General features: G+C 37.6%; 1 protein-coding gene across 2 annotated transcripts; it reads left to right on the plus strand.

Annotated features, from left to right (window-relative positions):
- The first annotated feature begins 5,058 nt into the window (after window positions 1-5,058).
- Window positions 5,059-18,614, plus strand: LOC110713328 (folate-biopterin transporter 1, chloroplastic). Of its 2 annotated transcripts, XM_021891784.1 has the most exons (10): window positions 5,301-5,392; window positions 5,657-5,817; window positions 11,437-11,669; window positions 12,864-12,928; window positions 13,027-13,189; window positions 15,718-15,866; window positions 15,948-16,202; window positions 17,149-17,317; window positions 17,391-17,483; window positions 17,829-18,614. In XM_021891784.1, exons 3-10 carry the CDS (start codon window positions 11,553-11,555, stop codon window positions 18,126-18,128), a joined length of 1,311 nt encoding a protein of 436 aa, XP_021747476.1. In that variant the 5' UTR covers window positions 5,301-5,392; window positions 5,657-5,817; window positions 11,437-11,552; the 3' UTR covers window positions 18,129-18,614. The 2 variants fall into 2 exon arrangements, with proteins under 2 accessions (XP_021747475.1, XP_021747476.1); XM_021891783.1 differs by lacking the exon at window positions 5,657-5,817 and having other exon boundaries at window positions 5,059-5,392.
- The last annotated feature ends 1,001 nt before the right edge of the window (window positions 18,615-19,615 follow it).

Genomic DNA, 19,615 nt, shown 5'->3' on the forward strand with positions numbered 1-19,615 from the left:
TGACCCTATCCGACCAATAAAGGAACAACCCTCCTTTGTTGTTAATAGCATCTACTCCCGTAAACCCTCTAAAGCCTTTCTTACTAAAAATGGGGTTAACGAGAACACATTACATTTAGATTCACTAATAAAAATAAAGTCAACATTAAACCTAGCCTCTAAGAACGAGATCATAGGGAAAATTGGGGAATTCTTGTCACACATTCCCCTACAATTCCAACTTAAAACACTCATTTTTCCTCCGGAGGCTGTGGGCCAGCCGCGCCATCATCAACAATCATCAGGTTAGGCTTACTAGTGACTTCATCATCCGAGCTCACTGTATCCTCTTTAACTAAGATTTTCAAGACTTGAATTCTTACTAGAAGTTTAGCACCATTCTCAGCATCTTGGAATTTCTCCCACAGATCATCTTCTCCACTTAGTCCAAACTTAAATCTCTTGCTACTGCCACTACCCTCACCCAAGCCTCTCTCTTTAGCACTTCTCTTTCCAGTAGGGCGTTCAACTCTAGGAGAAAACTCAACCCCTTCCTCCAGATCTTTCACCACTTTCGATCCCCACTTTTTCTTTCTCGGTCCCTCTTCCGAGAATCTCCTTCCTTTTCTCCTTTTAAACAACAATTTCCTCTGCTCATGGCTGTAGAATTATTGCTCAAAGTCCGAAGAACCTTTACTCGAATGAATCTCCAATTTTTTCTAGTTTCAGAGCATCTTAAAGGGAGTCAGAGGAGATTGATGAAGGAGCAGTGTTAAACGACTCAACCGAAGCAGATGAGTTTGGTGGGCTTGGAAGATTCATATTGATTAGAGAGAATTTCGAAGAGCTAGAAGAGGAGCGGTGAGCTGGTCCTTTTAGCTTCGGCCAGTCATGGGCCGGATTCAGGGGAGAGCTGGTGTTACAAGTGGCTTTGCAATACGCTTTGGCTTTTGCTAGAAGAGTGTTTAAGGAAATGTAGGAAGGAGAGGAGTTAACTTGAGAGGCACGGTAGGTTTCAAGCTCTTCCGGGTTTACCATGACTAAGGGGAAGGAAAATTCAATTTCCCTAATTAAAGGGTCAACTAATACACTTTTTGGTCGAAAAGGATCGAGAAGGGGATTTTTTTGTGTACACTCTGTCTGTGGGGACTAGGGAAACTTGGAAGTCTTCTTCAATTTACCATATTAGTAGTGTGCAGCTTGGAAAAGGACATGACAGTTGGTGGTTGGTCTTGATAAGGAAGGAGAGAATGAAATAAAGAGATGGTGGGGCTTTTGACCGAATAAATGGGGGAGGGGTAAGCATAATTAAACAGAGAATAAAGAAAAGGAACTGAAAGTTTGAGAGAGGAGATATCATAAATGCAGTTGGTTGGGAGTGTAGGCAAATACTCATTGAATGAAGCAGAGAGAAGCAAATTAGAAGTATCTCCCATAAGTGTAATACTATCTAAGGAGACAGGGTGGCAAGACTGAGTGATGTTCCAGAATGTTGAGTCTCGAGATAGCTTACGTGGAGATGGGAGGTCCTCTAAGTTGGGACAGTCAACGGAGCTCAAGCAGCCCAAGTCAACAGGGGGAAAGGAGGAGAAAATAGAAATTAATTGAAGGAAATTGCTACTGTAGGTAGATTGATTACCTGGTAGCAGGGAGTTGGAACTTTGACTACCAAGAGTACACCTCCGTTTCCCGTTATTATATATTACAGCACCAGCTTCTGGGAGGGGAATATCGTTTGTCTGAGAACACCAAACAGGACTCTCCTCTTTCGATGGTGAAGATGGGTTTGGCCGTTGCAATTTCCGTTGATACTCAGCTTCAGACTCCGATCCAGTACCAGATGTTGATCGTTTGCACCATGTGGTTGCATATTTACGCTTATGCCCTTTCACCAGAGGTGGAGATGATATCCTTTCCTTCCACTTACTCAATCTATCTCCCATATATTGCAGCTCTGGGATAATAAGGGGTGGTAAGGGGCTTAATCCCCTACATGATTGGATGCAGACAATGTGACAAGCTTGAGGGGGTAATTTGAGTCTCTTCTTCAAGTGCTTGGAAGCATCATCTCTTGAAGTATCAGAGCTTGAGGAGACAATCATGGCAGAAGTTTGTCTCTTTTGTACTCGGTTGCTAGGTCCTGGATCTTGAGGACTAGAATGGTTGCTCGAAGAGGATGAGGATGACTGATTGCTTGAAGAGTCAAAGTGCAAGTTCTGATTATCTGTTTCCCTATGCTCCGGAGAACGATTTGGAGGGGTGTGTTCAGATGATGAAGAAGCTGGTGATGGGTGAGGGTAGATCCTTAGGTTCACCCTGGTGGTCCTATGCCTCTCTATGTCATTTAAACCCATGATTTTCTTGGAGTACAAAGGTGTCTGGGGGCGAGCTGGGAGTAGATCATGATTTGGACCACATATGCTTCTAATTCTGTAATTGACTTCTCTGTGAGCAAAATTGATTGGCACACGACATAGAGGTTGCCTATGTCCAATTTTTCCAAAACAATGACAGCAGATGAAGTCTGAACTGATTTCATTAAAGAAACCAGGGATCAGAGGTTTGTAACACGGGATTACAACTTTAGCTCGCATAATGGAGTGAGGTCTATCATCTAGAGATGCTTGGTCAAATCTGATTACTCTACCAATTCGTTCCAAGATTCTTCTAGCAACTTGAGGTTGACATTCTTCTGTAGGAATGCCATCCACCTTGATCCAAATTGGGTCTTCAGAGAAGTCCATGTTGAGCACATTCAACCCCATTACCCATTCTTTGAAGTTAATGAGAGCACCCATGTATGAAGCAGAGCCAAGGGAGATTAGATTTTCTATGTCTTCCCATGAAGTACAGAAAAAGAAGAACAAGTCCTTTGAGTGAGTAGCTTTTTCCACTATGATTGCTCTGTTTGTTTTCCAACAAACATCCACTCATGATTGCAGTTGGATTTCACTAAACTCCCTAACATCTAGGACTTTAGCTACAACAGCTAGATTATATTTATCAACGTCCTCAAGTGAGTCAAAAGGCATTTTGGGGATGCCTACTCCAAGTCTATTGAGATTAGCATAACTAAAATTCGATGACATGAGGGAAGATGGAAATGGAAAGCAAAAGAAAAGGGGAGAAAATTAGGAGATTGAGAGAAAATCAATTGGAAAGTCAAGAAGAAAATAAGCTTCTCTAGTGAAAACTAAAGAGAAAACACTCTAGAGAGAGAATCTAGAGAGAGAGCCATTGGTGTAGATATTGATCCCAAGAAGTTTGATGTAGAAACTGTCTTCATTCTTTAGTCCAGATTGTCAATATCTCATCCATATTATTTGCTGGCACTGTTAATGCCTGTTGCATATCTAGCACTGGTTTTATTCTATGGGTTACATTCTCGAATGATCTAATATCATTTGATTGGTGCCATGATTACATTCTCGAATGGACCCATAGCAGCGCAACCAAATCACTTGCCCTGGGATGTCGCGCGCAACTCATCCAGATTCGCGCGACACCTGTTGCGGCAGAATGTACAAAACCCTAAACTCACCCATTCCCTATAAATAGAGGCTTAACACGAGGCTCAAACAGACAGAAATTAACCTAAAACTCTGGCAGAAACTTTGTGAACTTGTGTGCTACCAAACCTCATGTCCTAAACACTCACCCCCCTCATACCTATTACTATGGTGGAGGTTCCCGAACAAGGAGCCCATAAGTATCCTAAACGAAGATCTAGTAAAGAGAAGTGCGTGGTAAAATCCCGAGCACTTAGATCAATCATATTTATTTTATTGCTTAAAACAACTTTAATCAATTAATTGGTGTTATTTGATCACTTTAAACGGATTTTTAATTAATCAATTCCACATATTATCTTGCGTTAAATAAGAATAGAATTGAATAATTAATTGGTGATTGATCACTTAAGCCAAGGCAAATCTTGTTTATTTTTGGTTCTATTCACGAATATTGATTAAATAAAGAATAACGACTTTGCAATGTAATTCCTACGTGATTGATGCGTGTAAATAAAATCGACTAACTTAGTTTTAGGTATCGCGTTGCATATATTGTCTGGTGATGAAATTGTGAAAAAGGAAGAGCTAGTAGAGGCCGCACTAGGGCTAGGATAACGATTCCCCTCTAAAGGGAACGTTATCTTACCCTCGCTCCCGAACTCATTTCTGAATTATGTAGACCAATTTGGGCATGGGTAAACTTATGATTCGTGCTAATTATCCCATGAACTCTACTTGGGAGGAAGACATGAACGAGGTTTATGAGTTTTCCTAAAACTCATTGGTGACTCCTACTTGTTTCTTACAAAAAAACGTGATGATGGAATCAATTCTAATTCAAGTTCCCCAAACAGCCAGGAATTCAAATCCTAATACACCCTAACAAGTGTAAAGTCCTAGGCTTTTAAAGGGCCATGGGCATTTAAGGAGAAGGATCCCCTGTGATGGGAACACCCTCCTTACACCACCATCAAACCACCACCAAGGATTCGTCGCCGCCACCTCCTACTACACCACTAGGGACCGCAATTCTTTCCTCGTAGCAATGGTGGTGCGAAATCACAAATCATAAATTTGATTCAATAGCAAATTCGAAACAATACCCCTTTGGATTAATTATAATTTTTTTATGCAATTGATGTAAATTTTAGATTTTAATTTAGATCTAGAAATAATGAGGAGCTGAGGAGAGAGAAAGAGAAGGGAAGAGAAGAAGGATAGAGAAAGAGAAGACAAAATAGTGAACGGTTGGGTGCGGGTGGACGCGGCCAATAGTTTGCGAATTAGTAGACCTTATTGGTTTCAGGTAGATTATGAGTCGATTCTAGATCAAGTTTGGATTGTAAATTATCATGTTAAGTCGAGTTTAAATTATTCTTGAATTGACTTAAAGTCAGATTTGGATCTAAGATTTCTCGAGTCAAAATAATTTAAAATAGTTAAATTTTAGATAAAATTTTTAAGTCGGGTAAGTTTTTTTACACCAAGGCAAATTATACTTACACTTTACATGAACATATACTAAGTAAAAAGTATGAACCTTTTATGTCTCATAATCAATTAACAAACATTATCTAAATGCAAAAACTAGATAGTACTTTTCCCCATTTAAAATTACAATTATTCAATTAACTAAATTTAAAATTAAGTTTATTCCATGTTAATCTCCATCGTACCACCCAAAACTTCTCATTTCTCAATTTCCTCTCTTTTTTCTGCTCCTACTTTCTACCAGATTCACCGACCAACCCCGTTTCTGGTTGCCGGAAAATCTAGATCTTCTCGGCGGAAACCTCGCCGGAAACGCCTTGAAGCTGACATGTCAGTCTCCATTCCGGTGCCGCCGGTCACCACCCACCGCCGCGATAAGGATGACGACCCATTTTCTGCTTCCGCAAATGGTAACTGCGTTTTAAAAAAAAGTTGTAATCTTGGGTCGATTTTGCTTAATTCATGTTTTATTAGCTGTTTAATTGTTACGCTTTGTTATTACTAAGTTGAATTTTTGTGGTTATTGTTTGTTGAATATTGTTTATGATCTTGATTTATGATATTGGCATGGCTCAAAGTTGAGGTGTTCTAATTGCATTTGAAGTGAGTATTTGTTGATTTGATTATGTTATCTATCTTTAAATGATGTTAATGTGATGTTATTTTGTGGTTAGAAATTTGAGGGTTATTTTACGACGAGTTTCGAGGGGGATTAGTTCTTAGCAATGAGGAAGCGGAAGTTCTTAATATATGGAGAAGAAAAGCCCTAAATGTTGGTTACTATAGAGAGGGCGATGTACTAGGACCTTTGGATATCATTGAACTACCTCATAAAGTATGTTAATTTACTCGGGATACTCCTCATCCTATGTCTTACTTAGTTCCTTTATTTCTTTTTGATGTTCTTGATTAGAATCTTGCAACTAGTTAAAATTTGAGGGAATCTCCTATATTTTATTCCAAATATGTAAGAAAAAATATAGTGATATGGGGTATTCTTTGATTCGTTTATCACATATTTTATAATTTTTACCTTATAAGAGATATTAATGGTAAAAGACGTGCATTGTCAAGCGTGTACAATCAAAATAAGAACATCAAAAAGAAACAAGAACATAAAAAAGAAACAAGAACATCAAAAAGATACCAAAGGAGTGGTATTTTCAACAATTGGGATTTTCAACTTGCACTTTATATTAAACAAATCTAGCGATATCTAAAAAAATGTTTTTAAGAATGAGACAAATTTCTTGCAAGTATAGGTACAAAAAATAAGCTCAAAAGTAGTGAGTCATTAAAAGCAAGTAACTTATTGAAATTGAAGCTCACAATAACATAATCTGTAAAACTTAATAGTGTTGCAATGATGTATGATTTAAATAATATATTCTGATACGATTAATAATTAATGCGATTAATATTAATTTCATTTTAAGCTTTGACACTTATGGGGGACGAACAACAGGTTGAGGTATAAAAGCCAACATATCTAAGTACAAAGTTTGTCACTCTTCTTTATACTTAACCTAACAATATTATGTTCAATTTCATAAGGAATAAATCCAAAGGATGACCACAAAAAAAGTCCAAGGCAATATTACATGAATACAGAATCAGGGGCTCTTTTCATGGACCCTAATGCCTACAGCTTCAGTCATGTTTTGACTTCAAATTTAGGTTACGTTCTTAATCTTAACCTTTCAAAAACTCTTTTGAAACTTTTTAAGAAAAAAGTCCTTTTATTTTCAGTTGCTATAAAGTGTATATTTAGAAAAAGGTTCTTGCACATTTTGGAGTTATTAAAAGCATGAAACCAGATAGGAAAACATTAACATAGTTACCTTTAGCATTCAAGGAATATCCTTATAAGACTAATAGAGCTCAATGTCTTGATATCCATATAAAGAGAAATACTACCAGAACCTTAGACTTCTTGTGTGTTGGTTAGCTTATTGACTTTTGCACCAGTTAACCACTGTCCTCGAGAACTAATGTATTAGAATTAAGATCTGAGGATGATATGCTTGATCAAGTTACAATGGATTGTCCCTCGCCATTGCTGAGTATTAAGTTACCATCATGAGACAGTGTAAGTTGGGAACTTGGGATGATGGATTGACGTTTCCCGTCCACCCAATAATCTTTCCAGAATGTTTGTTGTACCATATGCCACTGTATTAGTCATCGGTGTAATCATAGTTGACATCTTACGGATAAAAACCAAGTGCCATTTCTAGAGGTAATATTATTGCAAAGGAGATAGTTTGACCTGGGTGATTGGTGTCTGTTGCTTGATATAATAATTAACTGGGTAATAGAGCGAAAAGAGGTCTTATAATGCAGAGTACTTTACATTCCTTATTAGCAATGCAAGACACATAACTAGGGGTTTAAATCAAACTAGGCAACCAAAATTTAAACGTTCGAATCAAAGGGACAAAATTGCCCTGATTCTAGGACTCCAGGTCGCTTGCTTAAATTACTTCTTGGTTTTTCTTGCTGATTCTGAAAGTCTTTTGAAAAAATTATGTATGTATCCATCAATTTTGTAATATATAATTCTCTACCGTGTAATAGCACCAAAAATACAACCCTTGTCGGTATTGGTAATTGTCAAAAGGCATTTACTTTCTAATGAGTAGAACTCCTTGACTATGGAAAATATGTTCTGTAATCATAGAACTGCCAAGGTATGAGAATATTTTTCTTGAGTAATGCCTGAAAATTTTGTCTTGGTCGTCGTGGTACAAGCTGCATTGGAGAGTGAAATTGTCCAGCATTGTACCTGCACATAATATTGTGCATAAGGAAAAACACATTGTAAATTTACAATAAACACCTTAAAAGTTATGGAAATGGTAGAACATGCATAATTAATCATTGAAGGTCACTAAAGTCTAGAAGACGGAGATGGAGGTGATATCAATCTATCATTATTTTCATCGTCATGTGCATTGATGTATATCCGTAAATAATCGTTAGCTTCTCTTTGTAACTGAATTTTGATATACTACCTCCGTTAAATGTTATGTGCAACTTTAGAATATTTTATATCTCACAAATAATACCCCAAAGTTGCACATAACAATTAACGGAGGTAGTAGTTGTTTGAAAATGATAAATTAATTCAGAATCCTGTATTTATCTGCAATGCACCCACCACCCACCGTTCTCACCTACTGTAGACAACAGAAGGGATAGCAGAGCAGCAACCAACAACAACAACAACAAGCCGTGGCCCATACAAAATCAGGGAGGGAACCTAAAGTTGCAGGCAAGCAGTCTGGGTGTTTGTTTGCTACTGTGGAAGAAGACAAGAGTAGTACTTGTAATAATTAAGGCCTTGTTGCAAACTTATGCAATGTAGTAGACCTAGTAGTAGTATAAACAGAAGTAGTCTAGAGTAGAGAAGTTTAGGCAGAAAATTATTATAGAGTGTTCTTGGAGAGTGATGGCCTAAAGCCATTTACGTTGTACGCAAGCCTTGTGCTTTATCTATCAAATTAACCTTCCGACCATTTATTTTCAGTCCGAACCACCACGTTCGTTGCACTTGGTATTAGAGCAACCATGGCTCCAACAGCCCCCGACAGTCACCGTTGAACGAATAGCCGCGCTAGAGGAACGAGTAGAGGAGATTTTTGAGAAAATCGGGGAGGGAGAAAATTCTCTCCAACATATTCTGATGAGAGCCAGGCGGAGGAATCGCGCAAGAACCGAGAGGCCATTGACCCACGCTAGAAGGCCGAATTTCGACACGAGCAAAACCAACGGAACACACTGATGAAGAACAATCAAGATAAATTCTTTGAGGAAATTCAAGGAGTGTTGGCGACCATCAAAGATTTGGGCAAACAACCAATCACGGTGGAAGATGAGGTGGAGCAGCCGCCGCAAGGTGCTGGAGGTTTAAAAGGACCACTGCTGGGAGCTGGAGACTTCAACAGGCTCCGTTTCAGCAGTTGGGAACCCGGAGCTGGAGGAAGATTTGGTAACAAAAACGACCCCTACAACGACCATCGCACAACAACCACCACGACAATCATGAAAATCGGGTAAACTGGAAAATTCGAAAGTTGGATATGCCGATTTTCGACGGGTATAACCCAGATGGGTGGATCCTACGGAGCGAGCAATATTTTCAATTCTATCGTCTCTCGGAGATAGAGAAGCTTCAGGCAGCCATTGTAGTCATGGACGGTTAAGGTGGTATCAATGGGAGAGCCGCCGCCGACCACTAATCGGGTGGGAGGATCTCACAACTCGAGTTTTGAATCAATTTTGGCCGGTGAATGAAGGGAGCCTCCATGAGCAGTGGCTCGAGGTGGAGGACCGTCGAGTCTTCATCGAGAAAGCTTCCCCCTTGGTGGACATTCCAGAAAGTTTGATGAGAGGACATTTAATCAATGGCTTGAAGGAGGAGGTAAAGGCAGAGATCCGTTTGCTAAACCCATTAACCCTTGAAGAGGCCATGGACCTAGTGAGTTGGGTCGAAGAACGTAATCGGTTCAAAGGGTTACAGAACACGAGAGGAGTGTTTTCTAAGTTTGGGCAGTATTCTTATTTTACTAGAAACCCAACTAACACTATTCTGGAAACCGGCGAGCCCAAAATAATACCCCCTAGTTTTATATTCCAATTAAAACCAGCCCACCTTTTAACTCCCAAATCAACCCAACCTCACAATATAATCCAATTGAAACCAACCCACCTTTTAACTCCCAAACCAACCCAACCTCACAAAGCTCTATAGCGTCAGTAAACCACCCACCCACCGCCTACCAAAATCGAACCAAACCAAGCTCCTCTCGTTTCAGCGGCGAAGTTCGGAGGCTGACTGAGCGGGAAATTCAAGAGAAGAAATCAAAGGGGCTGTGTTTTAAGTGCGACGGTTGGTGGACCGGCCCCAGTCACGTATGCGCGGTTAAGGGACTGAGCGTCCTGCTTGTAGAGGAGGAGGATGAGGGCGCTGAGGGAGAGTTTATGGCAATGGAGATTCCGTCAGAACAAATCCCGGCCAACGCCTCCTTCAATTAGATGGTCGGGTTGCCCAAACCAAATGTGATGAAATTTACTGGTGAAATTAAAGGGAAGTCAGTTGTGATAATGATCAATTCCGGCGCCACTAACAACTTTATTTCGCTTCAATCGGTTGAGGAGCTCGGGATAGCAATTTCTGGTATCACTACTTTCGGAGTTTCCCTCGGGAACGGTGAGATCATTACAGGGAGTGGGCAATGTTGTGGAGTACGATTGAAGCTCAGTGATGAGTTGGTGATAGAAGAGGATTTTTCACGTCTTCAATTAGGGAGCTCTGACGTCATTCTAGGTGTACAGTGGCTGGAAAAACTAGGGTTGGTGTTGGCAAACTGGAAATTGCAGGAGATGAGTTTTTCGGTGGAAGGGAGGAGGGTGATTCGGGCTTGGATCACACGGAGATCACTCGCAAGGCTATGTTTGAGACTTTTAGAAAACAAAAGGGGGGGCTGTTGGATGAGTCAAATCAGTTCGAAGATGAGCAAGAGAAGTCAGTGAGTGAACCACCTAAATTTTTACAAGGAGCACCAGCAGCATACAGCACGGTGTTTGAGGAACCGTTGGATGAGCTTTTTGACTTCCACCTTGAGGACAAGGTGGCTCTTTTGGGGTGCGGTATTGCAATGCACCCACCACCCACCGTTCTTACCTACTGCAGACAACAGAAGGGACAGCAGCAGAGCAGCAGACCAACAACAACAACAAGCCGTGGCCCATACAAAATCAGGGAGGGAACCTAAAGTTGCAGGCAAGCAGTCTGGGTGTTTGTTTGATACTGTGGTAAAGTAGGAAGAAGAAAAGAGTAGTAATTGTAGTAATTAAGGCCTTGTTGCCAACTTATGCAATGTAGTAGACCTAGTAGTAGTATAAATAGAAGTATTCTAGGGTAGGAAGTTTAGGCAGAAAATTATTAGTGTTATTGGAGAGTGATGGCCTAAAGCCATTTACTTTGTATGCAAGCCTTGTGCTTTACCTGTCAAATTAACCTTCCGACCATTTATTTTTAGTCCGAACCACCACGTTCGTTGCATTATTACTGCATTGACTTAAAAAAAACAAAATAATTTGTGTAGGAGATGCCAAGATAACTTCTAGCAGATGTCAGGGAAGGGCATTTGTTAATAAGGGTCTAATTAGTAGAGGGTCAACTAATATTTGGGGTTCTAATTTTCTTGAAGTTCTCATATGTTATTTGAAGAATGTATGGATCTGTCAAATTTAAATCTTTTTCTTTAAGGTCTGTCTTTTTGCTATAGGTTTTTGGTCATATATGAGATGGTCTTTTAGAAAGTTGTTGTCTCATGGCTTCTTTGAAGGATCATCACGTTAGTTACCCTTGTGTATCTTAGACGTCTGAGTTTTTTTTTTTTTTTTTTTTTTTTTTTTTTTTTTTTTTTTTTTTTTTTTCTTGATCCAGATTCAAGAGAAGGAGATTTGTTAACAGCCGAGGCAGAGAATGAGGCGTCTTCAAGTAAATTATTAGGCAAGCGCAAAATCAAATCTAAGAGCTGGTTTAGCTGTTTTGGTGTGGACATGTCACCAGATACAATTGCTGTTGCCATGGTTTACTTTGTCCAAGGTGTTTTAGGCCTCTCACGGCTTGCTGTCAGTTTTTATCTGAAAGATGATTTGCATCTAGATCCTGCAGAGGTATGTTATGTAACTTTTTCTTTACCCTTCAATTTCATTATTAGTTGTATATATAATGTCATTGATGTATGTCATGTCGCCAGAAGTACTATTACATGAATGAACAGTATGTATTGTTATTTGCGAATCTCGATGGAAACCAAGCAAACCACTATTGCATGGTGTCTGAAGTAATAAAACTAGAAAAGTTAGTCCCATATAACTTAGAGTGAAAAACATATGTCATGCTACTAACTAGCTGGAGTCGAGGACTGCTAGAGAAAGCTAAAACTATTGCCTACTTCTGCTCCTAGCTGAACCCTAAATTCTCTCTGCTTCATTCACCCCCTAATATATCTCTCGATTCTCGTAAGCTGCACTCTCCTATTCCGTTGTTGCTTTATCTCTTCAAAGTTATCAGCAATCTAAACTATATTAGTGTATTTAGCCATTAGATCAGTCAGGCGTCATGCTGATCTGAACTAATAAATGATTATATAATTCGGTAGCTCTAACAGAGTTGATGAGAAGTGAGGTGCAAATATTAAGTCCAGCTCCAGTCAAAAGGGTCTAAATTGATTAATTGAAGAATGATGCTGATTCATTGCACTTAGGCCAACTGTAGAGTTTGGCCCGAATTTGGGCTCCTACTGGTGGGCTGCAACACTGCATGGGTTGCTGTTGCTGTATTTCATGTTCCTTTTGATTCGAATGGAGAGATAAGGTTGAGTTGGCTGGTACAGCTCAGTATATAAAAAAAATAACATTGTTACCTTAGACAGCTCCAATTTCTGTGTAAAGTAGTAGTAAACAAAATTGAAATAAATAGGTTAGAGCGTTATATCCCTAATGGCAAAACTACACAATACAAGTTATTAAACTTTGCAAAGTTATGTGTTAAACAATCACCAGATTCACCACTGACCTCTTTGTTATTATGTACTTTACTGCTTTGAAATGTATGTATTTTGTTTTTATCTTGTGTATAAACATGATACTTCTTAGCACAATCTGCAGCATTTGATTTTTCAAATGGCTTGCTAATGTCATAAGTTCTGCACTGAAAGGTGCAATATATGGATGTGATGATGGTGCTGTAATTTTTTTATCCACATGAATTTGATAGTAATCCTAGTATATGTAGTATGCTTAAGGTAAGTTTATTACTCAATTCCAAACATTGAAATACTAACAAACCTACTGTTGATTGACTAGACAGCTGTCATATCTGGGTTCTCTTCATTCCCTTGGCTTGTTAAGCCTCTTTACGGATTTATAAGGTACCTGTTCCTACTAAGTGTGTTTTATTTTATATCTAATCACATTGTCTGTTTTTCTTATATTGTTGTATTAATTTATTGAAAAATAATGTTTGCAGTGATTCAATACCTCTTTTTGGATATCGAAGAAGATCATATTTGGTACTTTCTGGCCTTCTTGGTGCATTTTCCTGGACTTTGATGGCCACTATGGTTGATAGCAAATACAGTGCTGCTTGTTGCATACTTCTTGGATCTCTATCAGTCGCCTTTTCTGATGTTGTAAGCATTTCTAATGCTCTTTTACCTGAAAAATATTATGTTTTATAGCTCTTAGTGTTGGACTCTTAGTTAAAATTCTATGGCTGGAGACAGCTTTGACGTGTCATAATGAGGAGCCTGCATTCTAAATGTGTATTTAACTGATTCATGAGATCCTAGTATCCTACAGCCATTTAATTAAAAGTATGGGTCGCACATAGTAACTTCCATTACATGTACCAGATTTTGGTTTCTGTAGGTCTTAAAATTATACAAAGTATTTACTTATGTTTGGAGAATAGAGAGTGCACCCATCCAAGGCATCCATAGAGGACAGTGTCTACTACAATAATTTAATTGATAATGAGAAAATATTACTTCTTTAAGGTTGTTCAAACACATATGTTATGTGAGTCGACTCCTAATAAATAGCATATGTTGTTTTGCTACAATTTCAAGATCAATTTTGATAATATTCCAGTAATAATACAACAATTATAAATAACAAAAGAAAAGAAAAGTGTATGTTGGTCTTTTTGTCTGATATATCTTCATATTAGCAGCATCCATAGTCAAAAGATTAAGTAAAAATTGTTTCTCGCACATTGCTCCTTTTATTGAGCAAAGATATGATTATCCATGGTCATAGGAATTGAATTTTCAAAACAATTCACTAAATTCTAGTAGTATTAGACCCTTTAATTTATTTTTGCTTAGAGTTTGGTAGTCAGAATTTTGATGCTATTGTTCAATAATTGTGCATTTGCTTACTGTTTATTGCTCAGTGTTCATTATATGCTGAAGCTCTTATGCTCATGACTCCTACATCGATTTGCACTTGAGATATCATTAGCATTTGCCCAGCTTATTCATGATTTGTCTAGTCATCATTTTTGGTTCCTTGGATGAGCCAAATAACTTATTGATGGATTCCATGAACCAGTGTTATTCTGGAAAGGATATTGAGTAAGATTCATTAATTCAATTTGAAGGGCATATGCACCTAGATTGCTCTATACTTATTATTTTAATATCCTTATCCTACACTTTGTGCTTATTGATGAAATTTTTGAAAAATATTGTAGGAACTATACTAGTCCCTCTTTCTTACTATGCTTTCTCTGGTTTCCTTTTTGCAAAATGAATAATATTAAGGTTATATACTATTGTTAATCTTCATCTCAAGGACAGATGGGCCATTTGTATCAAACTGTGTGTTACACCCTCCACACTTCTACAACAGTGTTTATTCCTTATTGGACCATTCATTTATCCGAAACCACATTTGTGGAGAGAAATGTATATATTGATAGGAAAAAGAAGAGAAAATGTAATGATTAGCTTGCAAATGTGCTTTAGACCATAAATTTATTAAGAGCAAAGGATTCAAGTGTGTTTATGTATTTATAACGTGAAAAGCACATACAAGTCTTAAAAAATCAGAAAAATGGTTTATGAATGCCATTTTTCTAATCTGTGTCCAATTCTAGCTATGTTACAGTCTCCAAAACTTTAATTCTTCCCATGTCTTATACTTGGATATGTATCTGCACACGATAATATATTACTTGTTATCATACGTATCAAACTTTCATTTAGATTTTTGAAATCAGATAACTTCTTACATTAATCAAGAAAAAGAAAAGAAAAAAAATAAGAAGTGTTAGATAACCTTGGAATATTGTAATATGAATAAATGTAAGTTCTTGTTGGGGTGTTTTGGATGTTGTACTTTTCAGTTCCTTCGCCTACCGGAAACCATTGCTTGCTCTAGTGTTGGCCTAATCTGAGCATCAGATAGCCAGAGTGTTAGGATCCAACCTCCTTTCTATGTATTAGATGCCCTTTTAATGCTTTCCTAGAGTTCACCTTTAAGTTTTCTAGGATTTAGATGCAATTATTGCGTTACTGCCGTTGCAGGTTTCATTAGGGATTCAATGTAAATGCTAAATTAAGCTCTTTAGAGTGTGAATGATTGTATGAAATAAAAAAGCCTTCTACCCAGTATTGCTTTGCTTTTATGCTTGTTTGTTGATAGACCTTTATAGATATTGTGTCTTGCTTGCATAATAACTCCCCCTCCCCACTAACTTGATACTAAAAGAACTCGTGGTTCGGACCCGCTTGTGGATGCTTTGAATTGTCGGCCTTCATAAGTCCCGACCACTCACACTTTGTCGCCAATAGATGTGAGCGTCCTTGAGATATAAGTTGCCCGCTTGTGTTGCTTTGTGCTCACAAGCCCCATTTCCGCACAAGGCTTGCGCCCTTGCCACCAAAAGGCAAGAGCGCGCCGCACGTTGTGGTGCCCAAAATCCCAGATCGTGATACATAGGCTCTGATTCTTTAGTTATTTCCCTGAACGTAAATGAAGGAACATAGTGCTGTATATTGACTAAACAATGTTTGCAGTCTTATAAAATATAAATAATGATGCTTTTTTGCCAAATATCTAATATAGGGGATGTATTGGTATTGAGTTAGCAGAAATTTTATTCTCTTGATTTTATTTTATGCTTTACAATGTCAGGCACTGATTAATGTTTTAGGTTGTAGATTCCATGGTTGTTGAGAGAGCTCGTGGTGAGTCACAAAGTATCTCAGGTTCTCTGCAGTCATTGTGTTGGGGATCTTCAGCATTTGGGGGAATTGTGAGTGCCTATTTTAGTGGCTCTTTGGTGGATGCTTATGGTGTGAGGTCTGTTCCGATGTTTACATTGTGGTCATAGTTCTTTTGTTGTCTTTTTCTGAGTCAAAATTCCTTACATTTGATTTTCAGATTTGTTTTTGGCGTCACTGCATTGCTTCCTCTAATCACTTCTGCAGTTGCTGTTCTGGTTAGAGAACAGCAGGTACTTGGGCCAGTGTGGGATTATAGTCGTAGTGCTGGAGTACCCAGTTTAAGAGAAAGCTTTCACCTGAGTGTTGTCCAGTTGTGGGATGCTGTCAAGCAACCAAGAGTGTATTATCCTACCTTATTTGTATTTCTTTGGCAGGCAACACCTCAGTCGGATTCTGCTATGTTCTACTTCACGTATGTACTTGTGAATATACAGTAAATCATTTTTATTCTTTCACGTTTGGTAAAAATAGATCCTCATGCTAACACATTAAATTTCATCTGGGCTACATATGCTTGTGTCACCACATTGAAAAATATATCTACACTTCCAGTTATCATATACTGTTGATGACATAGCTGCGATTTAGGACTATCTCATATCTGGCCCTACCCCCCACCCCCACCCCCACCCCCCACATATGACCCAAGTGAAACCACCATATTACTGTACTAAGTTGCATATGATATAAACAGCAACTGCCTATATGAACTTTACTGATTGTTATACATTGTACGTTTCACAAGGATACTGTACAAAATAGATGAATAGCTTTGACAAATTAATGCAAGCCACAGCACAAAGGAGCTTATGGAATGTGATCATATCCAAAAGTCATTCTCCTTCTTCCCTCTCCTCACCCTGTTCTTTATAAGCCTTTCCAATGTATTTACCATTAAGCTTAGTAACTCTGGTTTACAGGTCATCTCTCCTTTTGTAAGAAATCTTCTGTGGAGGTGGCTTTTGGGTTTGCTGTATCATCTGGTTCTAAACATTTTCAACTCTAGGAAAAAAATTACCTAATATATCCTTCATCAAGCAACCTCACAACTGACCAAATTGAGTTGGAATGGAAATAACTTGGAGGAAGAGGATCTCTATCGACGACCACTGGAGATAAATTATTTTGGTGTATGCACTATGCAGTTGACTCCATTTTATTGGAATTAAATACTTAGACATTATTATTGTTATTGTTGAATTAAAGCTGCTTTTTTTCTAGGCTACTCATCAAGTTTAGCGCCTGTTCTATCATTTACCATTAAATCTAGGACCATATCTTTTTCTTATTTTTTTTATTGCTAACTTTTTAGATTACTTCTGTAAATTATTAATAGTTGCAAGTTTTTTGGATTTCAGAACAAATAAACTTGGTTTTACCCCTGAATTTCTTGGGCGGGTGAAGCTTGTAACGTCTGTTGCATCGCTGCTTGGTGTTGGACTCTATAATGGTTTTTTGAAGAAAGTTAAATTGAGGAGTATATTTTTGGCAACAACTATTGCTGGAACTGCTCTAGGAATGACACAGGTTTGTTGATGACATTCATTGTTTTGCTGGTGCTAAAAATACTCAAACAAATAGTTTTGGATTCAATTTTCAGGTTTTCCTTGTAACTGGACTGAATCGCCAGTTAGGTATCAGTGACGAGTGGTTTGCTGTGGGAGATTCCCTAATCCTCACTGTTCTTTCTCAGGTACGTTCACCTAAAGCTGTTTGTTGTTCATGTCTTTCAGTCTTCTGCTGTTTGTTAAAACCTATGACATGGAATTGAGAGTTCAAGTATGTGTTTAGTTTTGAATAATCATTAGTTTTAATAGAGTAGTTCTGATGCCTTGTCAATTTGTTGAAAGTGTGGTGCCGAGTTAAATTATTGCCTCATATTTAGTCTTTTCTGACATTATATAGGAGTTCTAGCTTGAAATAATTTTTCTTATAAGGTCAAGGCCGTTCTGAATCATTTATCCCTGCTGATTGGTTATTGATAATGTTTTTCTCATTTTTTAGATAAGCCCTGTACTGACTATTCTCTCTATTACAGATTTCATTTATGCCTATCCTTGTCTTAGCCGCAAAATTATGTCCGGAAGGAGTTGAAGCTACTCTGTTTGCAACATTGATGTCTATATCAAATGCTGGAAGTGTCTTAGGTGGCTTGATTGGTGCTGGATTGACCCAGGTCTTTGGTGTCACTAAGGACAGATTTGATCATTTGGCTGCCCTCATTATCCTATGCAACCTTAGCTCATTGTTGCCCTTACCACTTCTCAGCTTTCTTCCTGCCGATGATTTTGATGAGAAAACTAATGATGAGAGCGACATTGAAATGAAATCGAATTGAACCCTTAATTAATATATTGTATTCAAGTAGCAATCGCATGCAGAAGTCGTTTGTTACTCACTGAGCCTTAGGCAATAGTGTTTAGCTGCTATATGTTGTGTGACACGAGTTGCACTTCGCCAAGCAGCTGTTGCTTCTTTTCCCAAGTAGCCGTTGCTTCCTGCAGATGACGGAATCATCTCTCCTGCGATGGTCTAACACCTCAGGATTCACCGAAAGAATTCACACAGATAATTGTGATGTGTAGAATATTTCAGTTGACATTAGGATTCTTAATATAGTTCTTCGGATACAATTATCTGTATAAAACAACCGAGACTCTTGATTAAGTTGCTCAAGATCTCTTTGAAGCTATAAGCATATACTAATGGCAGATGATATTGTCCCTTTATTATAATGGGACCTTTCTACACACGGAGAACTGTTTAGGAAAAACATAAATATTGTGAATTTGCAATTATAATTCAAGGATAAAAATTCCTTATATCTTGGTGGGGTATATATTTATTACATTTTTTGTTGATTTAAGAAAAGTTGTTACTGATATAGCGAGCCCTATATTCGATGCATTGTGTGCAATAATGTCAATAGTTTATTTGGAAGCAAAATTTAGGGCATGAGCAATAGAACAAACCTCTAATGGGTTTGTTCACTTGCCACCTTATTATCACACAAACCCCCCATTTAACAAATCTTTTATCAACAATAGATAAACCTATTCAAAGATTTATGTATGGGATCCATTGTCAATACAACTCATCAAAAAAAAAAAAAAAAAAAAACAAAAACAAAGAAGTTAAATGTTTAAAGCGAAAAAAATTAATAATTAAACAAAAAAAAACTAAAAGTGGGCCATGGAAGCCTCCTTGATCTGGTTTGTATATACAAACCTGTTGAAAACAAACCTCTTTAACTCTTTCCACAATAAGAGGTTTGTGGACAAACCTCTAATTTATTTTCACAAACTCTAAACAAACCTCTTATCGTGGATGCCCTTAGTTATCATCAAAATTTTAGTTATCATCAAAAGATGTGATATTTCAGAAATTCTTATATTTGGTGAGCCACACTATTAGTATATAGTTTGACTACTTAACATATAAGACAATATATTTAGTTAATTATGAGGTTACTGCAATGATCAAATAGATTACTCGATGTGGGTTTAGGCCCTATTTGATTCACCTTAATTTTGCTGAACTGAAATTATTTTTACTAAACTGAACTTATTTTTACTGAACTGAAATTATTTTTACTGAACTTAAATTATTTTTACTAATTTTCTATTATAATTCTTCTTTAAGAAAACTGAATTTTACTGAACTGAAATTATTTTTACTGAACTGAAATTAATTTTACTGAACTGAACTTATTTTTACTGAACTGAAATTATTTTTACTTAATATTATTTTTTTAAGGTGAAGAGAACAGGGCCTTACTCGAATAAAAAAATGGAGTTTGGAGTATAAATAATAAAAGGTATTCAA

Source organism: Chenopodium quinoa, unplaced genomic scaffold, assembly GCF_001683475.1.
Source record: "Chenopodium quinoa cultivar QQ74 unplaced genomic scaffold, ASM168347v1, whole genome shotgun sequence".
Classification (NCBI taxonomy): domain Eukaryota; kingdom Viridiplantae; phylum Streptophyta; class Magnoliopsida; order Caryophyllales; family Amaranthaceae; genus Chenopodium; species Chenopodium quinoa.